This window comes from Magnolia sinica, chromosome 13, assembly GCF_029962835.1.
Source record: "Magnolia sinica isolate HGM2019 chromosome 13, MsV1, whole genome shotgun sequence".
Classification (NCBI taxonomy): domain Eukaryota; kingdom Viridiplantae; phylum Streptophyta; class Magnoliopsida; order Magnoliales; family Magnoliaceae; genus Magnolia; species Magnolia sinica.
The window spans coordinates 40,874,312-40,891,420 of NC_080585.1; the positions used below are offsets into that span (position 1 = coordinate 40,874,312).

Sequence of the window (17,109 nt, forward strand, 5' to 3'; positions counted from 1 at the left end):
GTTTGAACATGTTAGAGAGAGAGAGAGAGAGAGAGAGAGAGAGAGAGAGAGAGAGGCTCATGGGGCTGGGATGTCCAATCCTACTTTATTCATAGCAATAGGAGAAGGGTACAATTACATATATGCCCTTATTAGGAGGAAAAAAACTAAAGAAAGACCGGGGACAAATAAGGAAAGCATAAAAATAAAGACAACATTAAAAAAAGCTAAAATTAAGGCCCATAACACAGAAGACCCAGGTGTATGTATTTGTGGGCCTAGTCATAGGCCCATACACACTTACTCTCCCTCAAGCTGAGGCATAGATTTCAATCATGCCCAGCTTGTCAAGATTACATTGTCTTAACATATACTGTAAAAGCCTTTGTGAACAAATGAAGTGGAAACAACACATGCAACAACCTTCTCATGAATAAAGTGACAATGAGCTTTAATATGTTTTGTGTGCTCATGAAAAACAAGATTAGAGGCAATGTGAATATCAGTTTGATAGTCACAATACATCGGGACATGAGTCTTCACAGGAAATCTCAATTTAGAAACAAAGCTTTTCAACCATATAAAAGTTCACATATCGTATTTGCCATAGCATGATTTGTTGTCTCAGCATTAGATCATGCTACAAGTATTTGCTTCTTAGTTTTCCATGTGACTAAATTGCCGCCGAAAAAAGTATAATAGCCCAATGTAGAGCAATGATCATCCGGGGAACTTGCCCAATCAACATTAGAATACCCCTTAATCTCGAGATTATGATGACGACTAAGAAGGATACCATGCGCTAGGGACAATTTGATGTAGTACAAGATGCGACAAATGACTTCAAGATGACTAGAGCAGGGAGCATGCATGAACCGACTAACCAAACTAACTGCATGAGACAATATGGTTGAGTAATTGTCAAATATTTCAATCTTCTAACCAAGTGCTCATACATACGAGGATTATCAAGAAATTCCCCATCGTTTGCCCTGAGCTTTTTATCAACTTCCAATTGAGCTCATACACCAAGATTTCCAGTTGATGTCAACAAGTCAGAGCATATTTTTGTTGAGACATAACTATGCTCTATTGGATCAACGGACTTTAATTCCAAGAAAGTATTTTAATGGTCCCAAATCTTTGATATGAAATACCTTGCTTAGATATAATTTCAACTCTAATATATCATTAACATCATCACATGTAACAATAATGTCATCCACATACACGCTTATAATAATAGTCTCCTTCGTATGCCGCTTGATAAACAAAATGATCAGAATGGATGCGAGTGAAACCAATACAGATCAAGGCCCCACTAAACTTTTCAAACTAGGCGCGAGGAACTTACTTCAACCCATTTATTGCCTTTTTCAGACGACATACCTTGTTCTCTTGATACAAGGTCCAATTCAAATTGGTAGCAAGAGAAATAATCACTTGTACAGAGTTCATCTTGGCGACAAGGGCAAAGGTCTCGGAATAATCCTCACCAAAGGTTTTGTAAAACTTTTAGCTATAAAAGTGGGTTGTATGGCAAGATATACTTAATCGGGATTGTACTTGAGAACATACACCCAACGACAACCTATAGGATTCTTTCTAGTTGGTACTCAGTCATCTCCCATGTATGATTTTTTCAAGAGCCACCATCTCTTCCTCCATAGCTCGACACCATAGAGGAGAAATAAGAGCATCCTTAAGATTTCTAAGAATGGTGGAGAAAGAACACTCAACACCTGAAATAGAGGACTGATGTTGAGGGGAGAAGGAATGGTAGGAAATAAACCTTTGAATAGGATGAGTGGTACATTGTCTTTTTGCTAGGTAAATCTAAGGTAGGTTCTAAATAAGGATCATTATAAATAGGCGGCCGAGTAGGAACACTATCAATACTTGTAGCTAAAGGAGCATGCTTCGTGGTGTCCTGGGAAGTAACGTGTTTACAAATATTCCTTTGTTCATATACTTTCAAGTTTGACTTAGTGGAATTGGTACTAACCTTATTTCTACTATTGTCGGGTGCAAAAGACAGAGACATTGTCTGATCAGACTCAAGAATAGGAACATAAAGAACCATAGAACGTGTCTCCCCCTTTTTATCAGAAAGTAGGAAGCATCTTCCACAAATTTATCATCCATAGAGACAACGCTTTTTAGTAAGAGGATTAAGACATTTATACCCCTTTTGTGAAGACAAATATCCCATGAAAATGCATTTAACAGTTTTATTTGACAATGTATTTCTAAGAGGATAAGTGTTAGAGACATAACATACAATGCAAGTACAACACCCAAAGACACGCAGGGAAATATCAGAGATTGGATAAAAGTCTCAAAAATACCGAGTGGGAGACTTTCCAACAAGAACTTTAGTGGAAAATCGATTGAGTGGATAGCAGGCTATAAGAACAACATCTGACAGAAAAGATTTAGGAATAGACATTTCAATAAGAAGAGCCTGGGTGACTTTTAAAACATGTCTATTCTTCCTTTCAGCCACTCCATTTTGTTTTAGGGTACATACACATGTGGTTTGAGAGTTAATACTACGCTCTTGAAGATAATATATCATAGTATGGGAAAGCTATTCTTTTGCATTGTTGGTACGGAGAGTACCAATACTTTCATTAACTTGATTTTTAACCCAACTATGAACACTTTGAAAGTAGAGCTAACTTTATCTTTAGATTTCGTCAAATAAATCCATCTCATATGAGATGCATCATCAATAAATGAAACAAAGTATTTAAAATCCATTATAAATAATAGGAATTGGACTCCAAATATCCAAATGAACCAAAGAAAATAACGCTGGAACATTTCTCCACAGGCAGATAGACAAACTTATGGTTTTTGGCTAAAACACAAGCTTCACACTTACATTTTTTAACATCACTAGATGTTACTGTATTGGTAATAAAGATTACAATATTAGGCTTGAAGGATAACCAAACTTACAATGCCAGAGATGGTCTTCCTTCTTGACACTAAGACACTCACTTGAAGTATTCATATAAAAAAGGTATAAACCATCATTCTCATATCTGCCACTGAGAAATTTATTCCTCTTCAAATCCTAAAAAACACACTAATCAATATAAAAGGTTACACTACAATTAATGTCCCTGATTACCTTACTAACTGATAACAGGCTCGACGTAATGTTAGGCACCAACAAAACAAATGACAAGGAAAAAAAAGGGGAAAACAAAGATAGGAGTTAAGAGTGCTGTTTGTCAGTTTCAAACATCCTAAACTAGAATTGTGAGTAAATGAAGAAAAAGAGCCAGACGTATCTGTTATATGATCAATAGCCTTTAAACCAATGACCCAAGGGCTTGACGTAGAGGTAATATGAAGAGCAGTGGATGTATTACCTGCTCGAGCTAAGGAAATGGATGAGGAGGCCTTATTCTGAGTGGCATCTCTTCATAAAGCATCATACTCATATTTTGAGAGATTAATAATATCACCAGCTGATGGAACCGTAGGTGAAGCTGAGTAAGGAATTGTATCCTCGGCAGTAATATGAGAACACTTGCCATCTAAAGTTGCAGAGTTCGCAGCTTGGCCAGAGGTCTACCATGAAGAACTCAACAACAATCCAAAGTATGTTCCTGTCTACCATAGTGGGTACACAATCGATATATGCCATGACCACGACCAATACCATGGTCATGACCATGACTGCCATCATGTCCTCCTCTTCCTGACGCCCTACCACGACTAGATGTAATATGATCGATAGCCTTTAAACCAATGACCCAAGGGCTTGATGTAGAGGTAATATGAAGAGTAGTGGATGTATTACTTGCTTGAGCTAAGGAAATGGATGAGGAGGCCTTATTCTGAGTGGCATCTCTTCATAAAGCATCATACTCATATTTTGAGAGATTAATAATATCACCAGCTGATGGAACAGCACGTGAAGCTGAGTAAGGAATCGTATCCTCGGCAGTAATATATATCTATATATATATATATATATATATATATATATTTTGAAAGATGATTATATTGAAAAGAAAAGAGGATTGAAACAACAGGGAAAACAAAAACAAAAAACAGAAAAACAGAAAACCGGAACTGAAAGATCCGCTGAGATAGCAGATTAGATCAGCTCAAACCCCAAGAAACAACAGATCAACATTCTTCAGCGCTTCAACCTGCACGGCCCATTCTATCAGGGCCTTCTTAACCTTAGAGGACACATACTGCGCGGGATGAACGATATCCCAGAAACATCTGTTGTTACGTTCTTCCCAAACAAACCACCAGATCGCAAGAACCGCCATCCTCGAGATCTTTGTTCTCTCTTTGCCCATATGCACACCATGCCACACTTTCAGAAAAAGATCCGCCCTCTCAGGGAAGCAACAACTGATGTTGAAACGACAAAGGAAATCGGCCCATATGGAAGAAATAAAGGAGCAATTCACCAGCAGATGATCAACTGTTTCCTCCTGTCGCATACAGCACAAGCAAATGTTTGGTATGGTCATCCCTTTTTTTTGCAGATTGTTGATAGTCAAGATCTTTCTTTTCCCAGCCAGCCAACCAAAAGCCGTGATTCGGGGGGGAATAGTGTATTTCCAAAGAAAGGCCTCCCCACTGGACTGATTGTAGAGCCTGCTGGAAGAAATGTAGCTGTAGAAGGAGGACACCGAGAAGCAGCCCGTCTTACAAAGCTTCCAAATCAGACTGTCGGGAGCCGATTTGTCAGGAGAAAAAACAGAAATGCACTCCAGCAACTCGGCGAATTCTGATACCTCCCAATCTTGTAAATTTCGCCTGCAAACAATGCTCCACACAATGTTGCTGCTAGATATCTCGTAACAATCCGCCATGGATATAGATTTGGCTGGGGCAAGGGCAAAGATCTGCGGAAATCTATCTTTTAGAAGGCTATCCCCCACCTAGTTATCTTCCCAAAACCGAATATTGGCCCCATTATCAAGCTCGAAAGTGATACCACTGAGCACCTCCCTTTTTGTTTTTAGAATATCCTTCCAGATGGCTGACGCCCTATACGTGGATGACTCTTTAGTCCACCAGCCCCCGCTCGCTTTCCTGTATTTTTGCTTGATAACCGAATTCCAAAAACTACCGTTTTCAGCCCCCAATCTCCAGATCCATTTACCTAGCAGAGCCTGATTCATAGCCTCGAGATCCCTGATTCTAGCCCCTCCATCTGCCGTACGCCTGCACACATCCTTCCATCTCATCAGGTGAAATTTCATCCTGATATCCGTGCCAAAGGAAGTTGCGCCTACACTTTTCAAGCGACGCCAGCACAACACTGGGACATTTGAGCAGCGACATAAAATAAATAGGAAAATTGGAGAGGGAGGCTTTAATTAGGGTGAGACGACCGCCTAATGATCAGTATCGACTCTTCCATCTAGCAAGAAGCTTCTCGAACCTGGAAGTGACTTTCTCCTACATTTTAATGGGCGGCCTGCCAATGCAAAGAGGAAGCCTGACAAAAGAATAGGGGAACGAAGCCGTGGAGCACCCAAGGATACCTGCCAGGGCCGCAAGCTCATCGCTGTCCAGATTGGTGCCATACATATTGGACTTTGCTAGATTGACCTTTAGCCCTGAAACAACTTCGAAACAACAGATAGCGGTGCGCAGATTTTCTACCTTTTCGACATCGGCTTCCAAAAAAAGCAAGGAGTCGTTTGCGTATTGGATTAACGATATCGGGGTCCTCAGCCCTTTGATATTGATCCCACTTAAGACACCTTCCGCCTGACCTTTGTGCAGCATTCTGGAAAGGGCTTCCATGACTATAAGAAACAAGAAAGGGGAAAGGGGATCGCCTTGCCTGAGGCCCCTCGAACTCTTAAAAAAACCTTTAGGAGAGCCATTGAGAAGGACGGAGAAGGAGGCAGAATCGATGCATTCCTTTATCCAGCCTCGCCACTTCGGCCCAAAACCCATCCGCTTCAGAAGATAGAGCAAAAAATCCCAATCCACGTGGTTGTAAGCCTTTTTGATGTCTAGCTTACAGATAATCGACTTCTTCCCGGAGGATGAGGCAAAATCCAAACACTCGTTCGCGACAAGAGCTGCACCCACTATCTGTCTACCGGCAATAAAAGCACACCGATTTCCAGAGATGATCCTCCCAATCACTCGGCAGTAATATGAGAACACCTGCCATCTATAGTTGCTGAGTTAGTAGCTCGGCCAGAGGTCTACCATGAAGAACTCAACAACAATCCAAAGTATGTTCCTGTCTACCATAGTGGGTACACAATCGAAATATGCCATGACCATGACCAATACCATGGCCATGACCATGATTGCCATCATGTCCTCCTCTTCTTGACACCCTACCACGACTAGTAGTAGCATTGTCGAAGTTTTAAGAACCTGTCACTACAGCAAAATTTTCAACTGTAATCGATCCCATAGTAGTACAACCATTCTCAACGCGCATTAATAGTGCATAGATGTTGTTAAGTGATGGTAAAGAGGGTGAACCAAGAATCTGGGTGCGAATTGGTTCGAACTTTGTATCAAGGCGTGCTAGTAACTCATTTTTGCCTTCTTAATCCTCTTTTTACATGCCTTTGTATCTGTGGAACACGAATTGAAGATCATCCAGAAAGGATAATTTCTGCCATAGACGACACATCTTGCCATAACAGTCACACATTGATCGCTCCCCCATCTTAGATTTCCGATCTCCTGATAAATATTATAAATCCAAGCCATATTATTTTGATCTGCATATAGTTCATGGGTCATTTGCTAGATCTCATGAGTAGTAGACTGTCTTGGAAGATTGATGAATGAGCAAATTGATTGGGCTGCTAATGATAGAAAGGTATGGAAATGGGCTTCAAACAGTCTTTTTTCTAAATCGAGGTTCTTTAGGTTGGTGGGTAGGATGAATGTTTCTCCTTATGTGCAAGAGTTTGAAATACTCTGGCGCCTCCAAGAGTAAAAGTGTTTCTTTAGATTGAAGGTGAATAAGATTCTAACGAGTCACTTAAAAGAAGGAAGGAGTCGAGTCACTTAAAGATTTTCGTCCCATTAGTTTAATTAGGAGTCCATACAAGATTGTGGCTAAGATCCTTGCTACTAGGTTTAGGACAACCTGTGTCGTCTCTAAGAACCAAGGTGCTTTTGTGGCAAATAGACAAATCCTAGATGGTGCCTTACTTGCACATGAATCCATTGATTCAAGACACAAGGTAGGCAGGAAAGGTTTGGTATGCAAACTAGACATTGAAAAGACGTATGATCATGTGGACTGGGGATTTCTTGAGTATATGCTAAAAAGAATAGGGTGTGGGAACAAATGGATTTGGTGGATGCATGAGTGCACTTCATTAGCTTCCTTCTGTGTTGGTGAATGGCTCTCCTAAGGGAATCTTCAAAGCCTCGAGGGGTCTTAGGTAGGGGGATCCATTATCCCTTATTTTATTCATTATAGTAGCAGAAGCATTGAGGAGAATATTAGCGAAAGGTCAAGATGTGGGGTCATTTCTGGTTTCAAGGGTGCACTAATAGATCCGCGGGTCTCCCATTTGTAATTCGCGGATGACACAATCCTATTTTGTTATGTAGAAGTTCCTATTATTGATAAGCTGAGGAAAATTTTGGGTTGCTTCGAGGAGGAATTTGGTCTAAAGGTTAATGTGAGGAAAAGTGAGATGCTAGGTATCAGACTTTGAAATGAGGACTTATCCACCTATGTCGACATGTTTGAATTGTGGAGTTGGTTCATTCCCTTCTTCCTATTTGGGTCCCTTGCTATGCGTAGGAAAACTGGCTAAACACCTGTGGATTAGGGTGATTGAAAAGCTCGAAAGGAAGCTGTTAAGATGGAAGAGCCACCACTTATTGTTAGTAGGCCAAGTCACACTCATTAAAGCCGCTCTTTGTAACCTCCCTATGTACTTTGTGTCTTTGATTAAGTGTCCAAGGTCAGTTTTGAATAAGTTGGAAAAGCTGTGGCACGATTTCTTATGGCAAGGGGCTGAGGAAAAGAAGAAATTTCACATACTTAAATGGGAGGAAGTGTGTAAGCCATTTTCCAATGGAGGTGCAGGTATCAGAGTACTAGAATATTTCAATGTGGCACTTCTAGGCAAGTGGCAGTGGTGTTTGGATCCAAAGAGGGCAGGCTATGGAGAGAAGTCATTGCTTCCAAGTATGGTGTACAAGAAAGAGGGGGTGAGAGGTCAACAGAGCCTTGCATTCTTGGGCATCGGGGATTTGGATGGCCATTAATTCAGTTTCTTCCCTGTTTAAGTCAGGTGTGGCTTTCTCCCTTGGAAATGTGAATTGTTTTTGCTTTTGGGAAGATCCTTGGTGTGGTGAGAGATCTTTGGAACAAGAATTTCCATTCTTGGCTAGATTAGCCCCTAGGAAGAATATTTCATTGTCTTCATGCTTTTCCCCGGTCGGCGAGAGCAGGGGGTGGTGTCTCCCATGCAGACGGGCATGGTTAGATGAGGAGGCGGTAGACATGACACTATTATTGCCTCAGCTTCAAAACACACACCCCTCTTCGGCGTCCATGGATTCTATGGTTGGAATGCATCCCCGTCTGGCAAATTCTCGGTCAAGTCTTTCTACAAGATGCTTCGGGCTTCGGAGTCGGCAAGCAACAAAGAATTCTTTCATGCTTTTTGGTTTTACAGGGAACCTCCCAAGGTTGCATCCTTTGTTAGGTTGGTTGGTCGTTAACATATCTTAACCACAGAAAATCTTTAGAAAAGGTCTATGATCCTCTCAAACATGTCTCTTATGCAAGAACGATGCAGAATCAGTTGATCACCTGTTCATCCATTGCCACTTTGTTCATCAAGTGTGGAGCTCATTTTTAGCATCTTTTGGTATCTAGTTGGTCATGCCGTGGTTGATGATTTGTTTTTTGCTTGGAACGACAACCCCATTGCTAGGGAGAAGCACATGACATGGCGGCTTGTTTTATTAGCAGTCTTGTGGAACACTTGGCGGGAACGAAATCGTCATTGCTTTCTCAACAGACAAGGACCATGGGAAGAGGTTCTGTGGCTTTCCAAAAGAGACATAATTGATTGGTCTTATGGGGCTAAAGATGTAAATATTGATGAAGTGTCATGTTTGGGTTGTAATTGGATCTGTAATCAGGGCTGCACGTTGGGGTTGTTGTTTTCCATACTGTTTTAACTGTTTTTGGGGTTGCCTTTTAGGTTGTATTCTTTCATTGCTTGAACTTTTGTTTTGCAGCTTAATAATAAAACCAAATTCATTACTCTTAAAAAAAGAAAAAGAAAAAAGAAAAAAAAAGATTCTAATGATAGACAATCTCAAGAAGCGGATTTTTTTGCTCCCAAATAGATGTGCGATGTGCATGACTGAAGAGGGAACAGTTTGATCACCTTATCATCCACTGTAGGTTGTGAAGGAGATTTACGCTTTTTTTTTTTTTCTTTTCTTGTTGCAAAGACGCAAATTGGTTTTCAATGCGTCTATTGGAGTTGTGTTGCTAGCTTGGTTCAACAGGTCATTCAATGGTTGGAACAACACTATCCAAGTTTGAATGACAAAGTGGTGCCTAGTTATTGCTTTTCTTTCTAATACTTAGAAAGTAGCCCTTTCAGCTTCAGCCACTCAAATTTTTGATAGTCCTTTTTATTTCTCATCAAACGAATGGCATATTCTGGAAATCCTAGCTATTCTTAGCAGAGTAGTTCTAAAAAGAAAAATAATGTTTATGATCATTAACTGGCGCATGCTATGCCGGACTTCATCAATCTATCATTTTTCAGCTTTTTTTTTTTTGGTTGGGAGATAGAAGCAGGGATGTTGGCGATCATCACTAGTGCAGAGCCTCTCCCTGTATTTTCTCTTCTTTCTCCTGTTTGGCTCTTGTATTTGTAGGGGTGGTGACAAGATGGTCACATCCTCTTATGGCTGTGTTTTGTTCCCCTTTTTAACTTTCAGTTTAATAGATTTAGTCATCATTCTATTGTGCTACTGCTATGTTATTGAGGGGCTGGCGTTTCAATTTTATTCACTATGCTATTAGATTTTAAACTTTTGGTCATATTCTCACCATAACTTGAGAATTGAGTATATTTAAATTTTGTCTGAAATCTGGATTATTGTTTTGCGATGGTTGTGCTTATTTTCATAGCCACATATTATCAATCCAATTACATATGTGTCCATCTCAGTATATGGAGTATTCTATGGTGATAGTTATTCACGGACTTGTTTGGTTCTAGGACAAGGGTGCAGATCACTTGGGTTCTCCAAAGAACCTATACAAGGTCAAATTTGAGTTGAAGTATGGGATGAAAAGCTATAGCATGGAGTACTACTTTCAGATTAATGGCAATGGTACTTTTCAAGTTGGTAGAGAATTTATTTTTTGCTTCCGAGAGAAAAATGGAATTTTTTATTATATTGTTCTCAAGTTTTGGTTGGTGCAGGCAAAGTTGTTGAATGGAATGACAATCTGCACAATCTGCAGCTATCTTTTGGAGTAAAGGAGTTTCTGGTGTGTATCTAGCTTCATATTTTATTTTTCAATGAAATGCTCAGTCCATTTTTAGCCTTCTCCATTTTGCTGTATCAAGAGAGTAAAAGGGGAATTGTGTTCATTAATTATTAATATCAGAATTAATTGACCATACCTAGCCTGACCAAAAGGGTATTTTCTTTAAATTAATGATAACAAGGATTGTAAAGGATACTTGAAAAGTTTTATTGAATGATGAGCCTTGTGCACTTCTAGTTGTGGCTGTGGATGAGTACTGCTTTAAAATCATACTGCTTACAATTGTGTGCTGATCCAAACATGGCTCATCTGGTCTTGTGCAAAAAGTTTGGAATTGATTCTTTTTGTGCGTAGTAATGCAATCCAAGGGCAGACTCCACGATAATCTGGATATTTTTGTGGGCCCCTGATGATGGACTGATCAATCTGTTGGTTCCATAGAAAACTTTCTCGGTTCACATGTCCATATTTTCTATAGCAACAGTTAGTGTCTCTGTTACTTGCTGGGCGAGTTTTTGTTCGGTATTTTCATCACCTATTTTCTGGGTCACTTCTATGGGTGATGCTGTCCTACTGATACAAAATTGGTCCTTTTTGAAATCCTACTGAGTTAGCTCTCATACGAGCATGTGATTCATTTGGGTCGTGGCTGACTTATGAAAAGGCTGTAGGATTTTGATGGGATTTAGAGATATTCCAGTCGTTATTAATATTTCATTGAATTAGATGGTTAGGATAAAAACTAATGGGTGGTTAGGATTCGATGGCGCTCCTCTTACTTTAGGAGAAGTATATGTGTGTGTGTATATATATATATATACATGTAAAGGCTTTTATAAAGGAATGACAAATGAAATTTCAGTTCACTCTTCTTTTAAACCTGCAATGGATTTTTTCAGAGGTGCGGCTTTTAAACCAGCAATGGGTTTTCCGAGGTGCAGCGCACCTTTGCTACAAGGGAGACTCTTCTAGACCATGTGGTGAAAGTTCAGAGTCCACACAGCCATAATTTGGAGAAATCCAAATCATCTGTCCCTTTTTCCTTCTATCTCCTATCCTTCAAGCTACAAATCATCTTCCTTTACATTTATAACATTTATGATTACAATCATCTGCCTTTTTTTCCTTCCATTTGTCATCATTGAAGCTACAAAATGTCTTCATTACATTTACAACATTACCACATCTAGCACGTCTCAAATAGTCCTTTCTGTAAGTTGAATTGGGACTCAAAAAGAGTTATGAAAAGTCTTAACTAAGGCAAATGACATTCACCTTGTATCCAAGGTTGGGAAAGAACCTACCATGGACGGAAGGGTAGTTCTTATGGAAAATGCTGCCTTGCTTTTCCTATTATGTCGAAAGTTTTTATCATATTGCGCCTAAATCTTGGTTATCTTCGGTAGCTGATGATTTGACCAAAGAATGTTAAAGTTTTGAAGTTTGGGAATTTATTATGATGGTTTAGCTTAACCAATGACCTCTAAAAATGGATGAAATTGCAAAGTTGTAGGGATTGATCATGGATTAGGTCCAACTATAACAAACAAAAAATTTGTAGGACTTTTAGGAAGTCAATAAAAGACATGAAAGAAAGAGCCTAGAACATAAGGTTTTCCCAACTAAACATCTGATGTCATGCTAGATTTGTTTATAACATTTTCATCATTTGCATCATCTAAGCCTTTTCGCAACTAATGCTTGGTGTATCGGTACCTTTACAAGTATCAATGATTGGGGATATGGAAACATGTATCAATATTTGCTGATGTTATTGCTGATACCTGAAAAAATATCGTTAACTGAAGGAAAGATTGGGGAAACATGGAGAAAAAGGTGGAATTTTGAAGTGAAAATTTAGGAGATGTTAAAAGATACATGTTTACATATTTATAAATCAAAATATTTAAAAAAACCACACATAATAAGTTCCTAGTTAATAGGGGCCTCCGTGTGCCCTCATAAAAAATAGTGCAATAGTAATCAAAATGAGTTAATATTATACAAATGCAGGTGGTAAAAATTAAGATATCTTTGCAGGGAAAAGAATCGAGGGAAAGTGATGTAGGAGTGACCGTTTGTGCATACCTTGCACCTCCCTCTGCGATTTTCTTGTCTGGGAGTTACATTCAGGAGGGGTCGTAGGTCATTTTGGTTGAGACAAGACTATTGCCCTAGTGGAGTATAGATTCTATTGGCCAAGCCTCAAGCGAGACGTGGCTAAAATTATAGGGCAGTGTCGTACTTGTCAACTGACAAAGCAAAAAAAGCAGAATACGGGGCTATACACACCTTCGCCAGTTCCATTCGCCCCTTGGCAGGACATTAGTATGGACTTTGTGCTTGGGCTCCCCAAGACTATTCGAAAACACGATTCCATATTTGTTGTCGTTGACTGTTTTTCTAAAATGTTCCACTTCATCCCTTGTTCAAAGACCTCTAACTCATCCCATGTTGCCAAATTATTCTTTAGTGAGGTTGTCAAGCTTCATGGGTTATACAAAACCATAGTGTCTGACCGTGACGTGCGGTTCATGAGTTATTTTTGGAAGACACTATCGCATATGATGTGTACTAGGCTCTAATTTTCTTCTCCCTACCACCCTTAGACTAATGGTCAGACTGAGGTGGTCAATAGGAGCTTAGGAAATTTGCTCAAGTGTTTAGTGGGGGAGCACACGTGGATGTGGGATACTGCACTACCCATCGCTGAATTTGCATATAATAGTTCTGTGAATAGATCCACAGGTTTAAGTCCTTTTGAAGTCGTTACTGGTTATAAACTTAGAAAGCCTATTGATCTTGTCATTATGTTCGTGTCTCATAGGCCATCAGAGTCTGCAGAGTTCTTTCACATCATATTCATTCATTGCATCAAGAAATCAGGTGAATGATCAATGCTAGTAATGACCAATACAAATTTTCTGCAGACCAACATATACAATTAAAGGAATTTAATGAAGGGGACTCTGTGATGGTCCGCATCAGGCCAGAGCAGTATCCTCGGGGAACCGTTCGGAAATTACATACGCGTAGCGCTGGACCATTCAAAATTATAAAACGAAACGGTCCCAATGCGCATGTGGTAGACTTTCTAGCTTCCATGGGAATTAGTTCCACATTCAATGTGGAGGATCTAATTGCATTTCAGGGGACCACTGACACATTGTCCAGCCTTTCACCTAACCATCCCAGTTCCCCAAACCTTTCCCTTGACCCATGGCCTTTTCCCGACCCATCTTCCCATCCTCTACCTTTTATACCTACCCTTCCCACATCCAGAGAGGAGATAGAGGATATTCTAGATCATCAGATTGTATCGACGCTGGATGACGGTTTTCAAAAGTTCCTTATCATGTGGAAGTTACGCCCAGCTTCAGACAATACGTGGCTCATTGAGAAAGAGCTTTAGAGACTTGATTCAGACATCTTGGAGTGGTTCAGGAATTTTGTTTCGCCAGTGGCGAAACCTTCGTAGTCGGGGAGAGTTGATGGGGGCATCATGCACACGCCCCCTCTACGCAAGTATTCAAGGAGGAGGCAGGCCCTACTTTCGATTTGGATCAACGACATCTTTGGAGGACCTCACAAGTAGGGGGCTGCGTTATGGAGCATTGGAGTGGACCCGATCATCACATAAATCCTACCATCGGATCTCATGATCGTGGCCCACTACTTTAGATGATTTAGGATTTTTGAGTTCTGATTATTTTTATCATTAGAAACATCATGAATGACTTTGATTGCTTAGATTAGTTATTTTTTTATTTTAGTTTTGGTATTAGTGTGCGCGCATGGCGTAAGGGTAGTTTTGTCCTTTTGGATTTAGTGTTTTCTTATAAATAAAGCAATCCCATGTATGGACTCTCATGATATTATGAATTAAAAATCCTGCATTTCTTCCTGTCTCTCACATTGAGTTGAAGGATCAAATTGGGTGCGAAGCCCTCCCTTCCTCGAAGGGTTAACTACCGTTGTGCGAAGCCACACTCGCTCCAAGTCATCACCATTTTCTTACGCATCTCATCCATCATCCTCAACACCCCATTTACCATCAGATTCACCAATTTTCGCGTCAAAATCCTCTCCTACAGCGGTGCACACGAAGTTTTCAGATTCTGGCGCATCTATGGGGCTAAAACTTCGGCGGAGTACTAAGCTATATCCATGTGCTGGATCGAAGTGATTTTTGGTATGTAAACAACCCACCCCTGGCCGATCCTAACCTAGGAGTCCTTTCCCAATTTTGTGGGCCCCACACACGTACGGACGTCTAGTCTCACACGTGCATCCAGGCCAACCTACTGTCCAGTGTGCGTGGCCCATCCCAGGTCCTCTTTTCCCCTTTGTTTCTTTCCTTTTTTTTTTTTTTTTGGCTTAAAACCTCCCCATAGGATTCCCCATTAATCCTCTACCTAAACCCCCTTAAATCTATCCCTAATATTCACTCCTAAACATGATCAACATGTGGTACAACGGAATTGTTAAATCTGGAAATTGCTAAATCAGTCCCTGTACCCTCAAATACCTTAACCGATCCTTAACCGTCATCTAGAAAACCTCATAATCCGAAATCCATAACCCAAAATGGTCCCAAATCTCAATTTTCCCCAATTTTCAAACCTTAGATTTTTCCCTAAATTGAAACTTAGTGAATCTCTTGAGTCGGGAACAATCCTATGCAAAAATGCTCCTATTATAATCTCGATTATAATAAGAGTCATTTCCTGATTTTGTGGGCCTCACACACGTACGGACGTCCAGTCTCACACGTGCATCCAGGCCAACCTGCTGTCCAGCGTGCGTGGCTCATCCCAGGTCCTCTTTTCCCCTCTGTTTCTTTTCTTCTTTTTTTTTGGCCTAAAACCTCCCCATAGGATCCCCCATTAATCCTCTACCTAAGCCCCCTTAAATCTATCCATAATATTCACTCCTAAACATGATCAACATGTGGTACAATGGAATTGTTAAATTTGGAAATTGCTAAATCAGTCCCTGTACCCTTGAATACCTTGACCGATCCTTAACCGTTATCTAGAAAACCTCATAATCCGAAATCCATAACCCAAAATGGTCCCAAATCTCAAATTTCCCAAATTTTCAAACCGTAGATTTTCCCCTAAATTGAAACTTAGTGAATCTCTTGAGTCGGGAACAATCCTATGCAAAAATGGGTGATTCTTACACTCCTTTGGGCTTGTTTGGCTTATAATTTTATTTGATCCAGCCCTAATGGTTGTGTAGGCTTGGACCCCATAGATTCCCCTTCTTGAATATTTGATAGTATGTAGGATGTGGAATTTTGTGACTGTTTAATATTGGCATAATTACAAACTTGATTTCTTGCACTCTATGGTTAATTTCATCTCCTGCGTCAATTATTAATCACCCATCGAATATGAGACTGAGAAACTAAAAGGCTCAAGTTATCATTACCTCATTCCTAAAATTTGCTTTTCTCGTCCACTTAGGGAATAGGTAATAACTTCTAGTAAGCCTAGTGGGTGATCTTGTTCAGATAATTATCCTCCTAGGGCTGATGTTTGTTGTGGATCATCAGGTTTAGGAAATATACTGAAACCCAAATTATATTTAATGAACAACATTAACATAGAAACAAAGCAATACTTAATAACCTAAAAATAAATGATGAAACTAATCAGCTTGGTGAAGTGGATGCTCAAGCGTCTTGTACCATCTATTGTCTATAATCTCGAGCATCCATCTATATGAATTAGGGGATGCAACCCTCAACTCCTCTTATCAATCACATCAACTTGTTCATGGACCCCATCGAAGGCCACATGTCATAGTTCACTACCTTAAGAAGTCTATAACTTAGATGCAGGATGACAACTACATCACAAACTCTATCCCATAATCCATCACTCAACTCTATCTCCGTAACTCTCTGGCAATTTGGGTCTCTCTAATTCCACTCCATGTACTTCTTAGATATGAAAAGATTCCTTATTTTGGCCTTGTGTTGATACAAGCTATCTAATGCGATATAGTTTGTACCTTTGTGGTGAATCGTGTTGCCACTGGTCAAACAATATCTACTTGACACTCGCGCATTGCGGCCAACAATGAGTGACCATATATGAAGTTGGCCATTCTCCTTGCTACTTCAATTGTGGATATGATCGAGTCTTTTTGGCTTATCGAGTCAAGCATGAGGTCTATGTAGTGAGCCATTACAAATTGTACTTCTTCATCAACTTCTTTATTGCCTTGATGAAGGCATTGCCATTGCCCGTTACAACCCGAACCATATTCTTTAGGCCAACCTCTTTAATCACTCTGTTGAGAAGATCATATATATAGGAGTGATTCCTTATATGAGCGGAAGCATCAATAGAACTTAGAAATATTGCTTGATCCTTGCAATAAACCATGAATTCGATAAATGACAACATTTTGGGCTTCGTCCACCCATCACATTGTTGTACTCTTTGCCCAAGCCTGCATCTCCTTCTACACTTTGTCAAGGTAGGCTTCCAAAATCTCCTTTGATGTTGGAGGCTTCACTCCTTTGTCAACGCGTTGGACAGTGTCAATCATGTAAGGGAAGTGTGGGGCGGCCGCTGTATGTGTTGGTATGTGGTTAGAAA

General features: G+C 40.0%; 1 protein-coding gene across 1 annotated transcript in view; it reads left to right on the top strand.

The window, feature by feature from the left end:
- LOC131223649 (uncharacterized) overlaps positions 1-17,109 on the top strand; it is a 107,039-nt gene that overhangs the window by 13,203 nt on the left and 76,727 nt on the right. The window contains exons 4-5 of the mRNA XM_058219103.1: positions 10,221-10,335; positions 10,428-10,495. Coding sequence (XP_058075086.1) covers positions 10,221-10,335; positions 10,428-10,495 — 183 coding nt within the window. The remainder of the gene's footprint in view (positions 1-10,220; positions 10,336-10,427; positions 10,496-17,109) is intronic.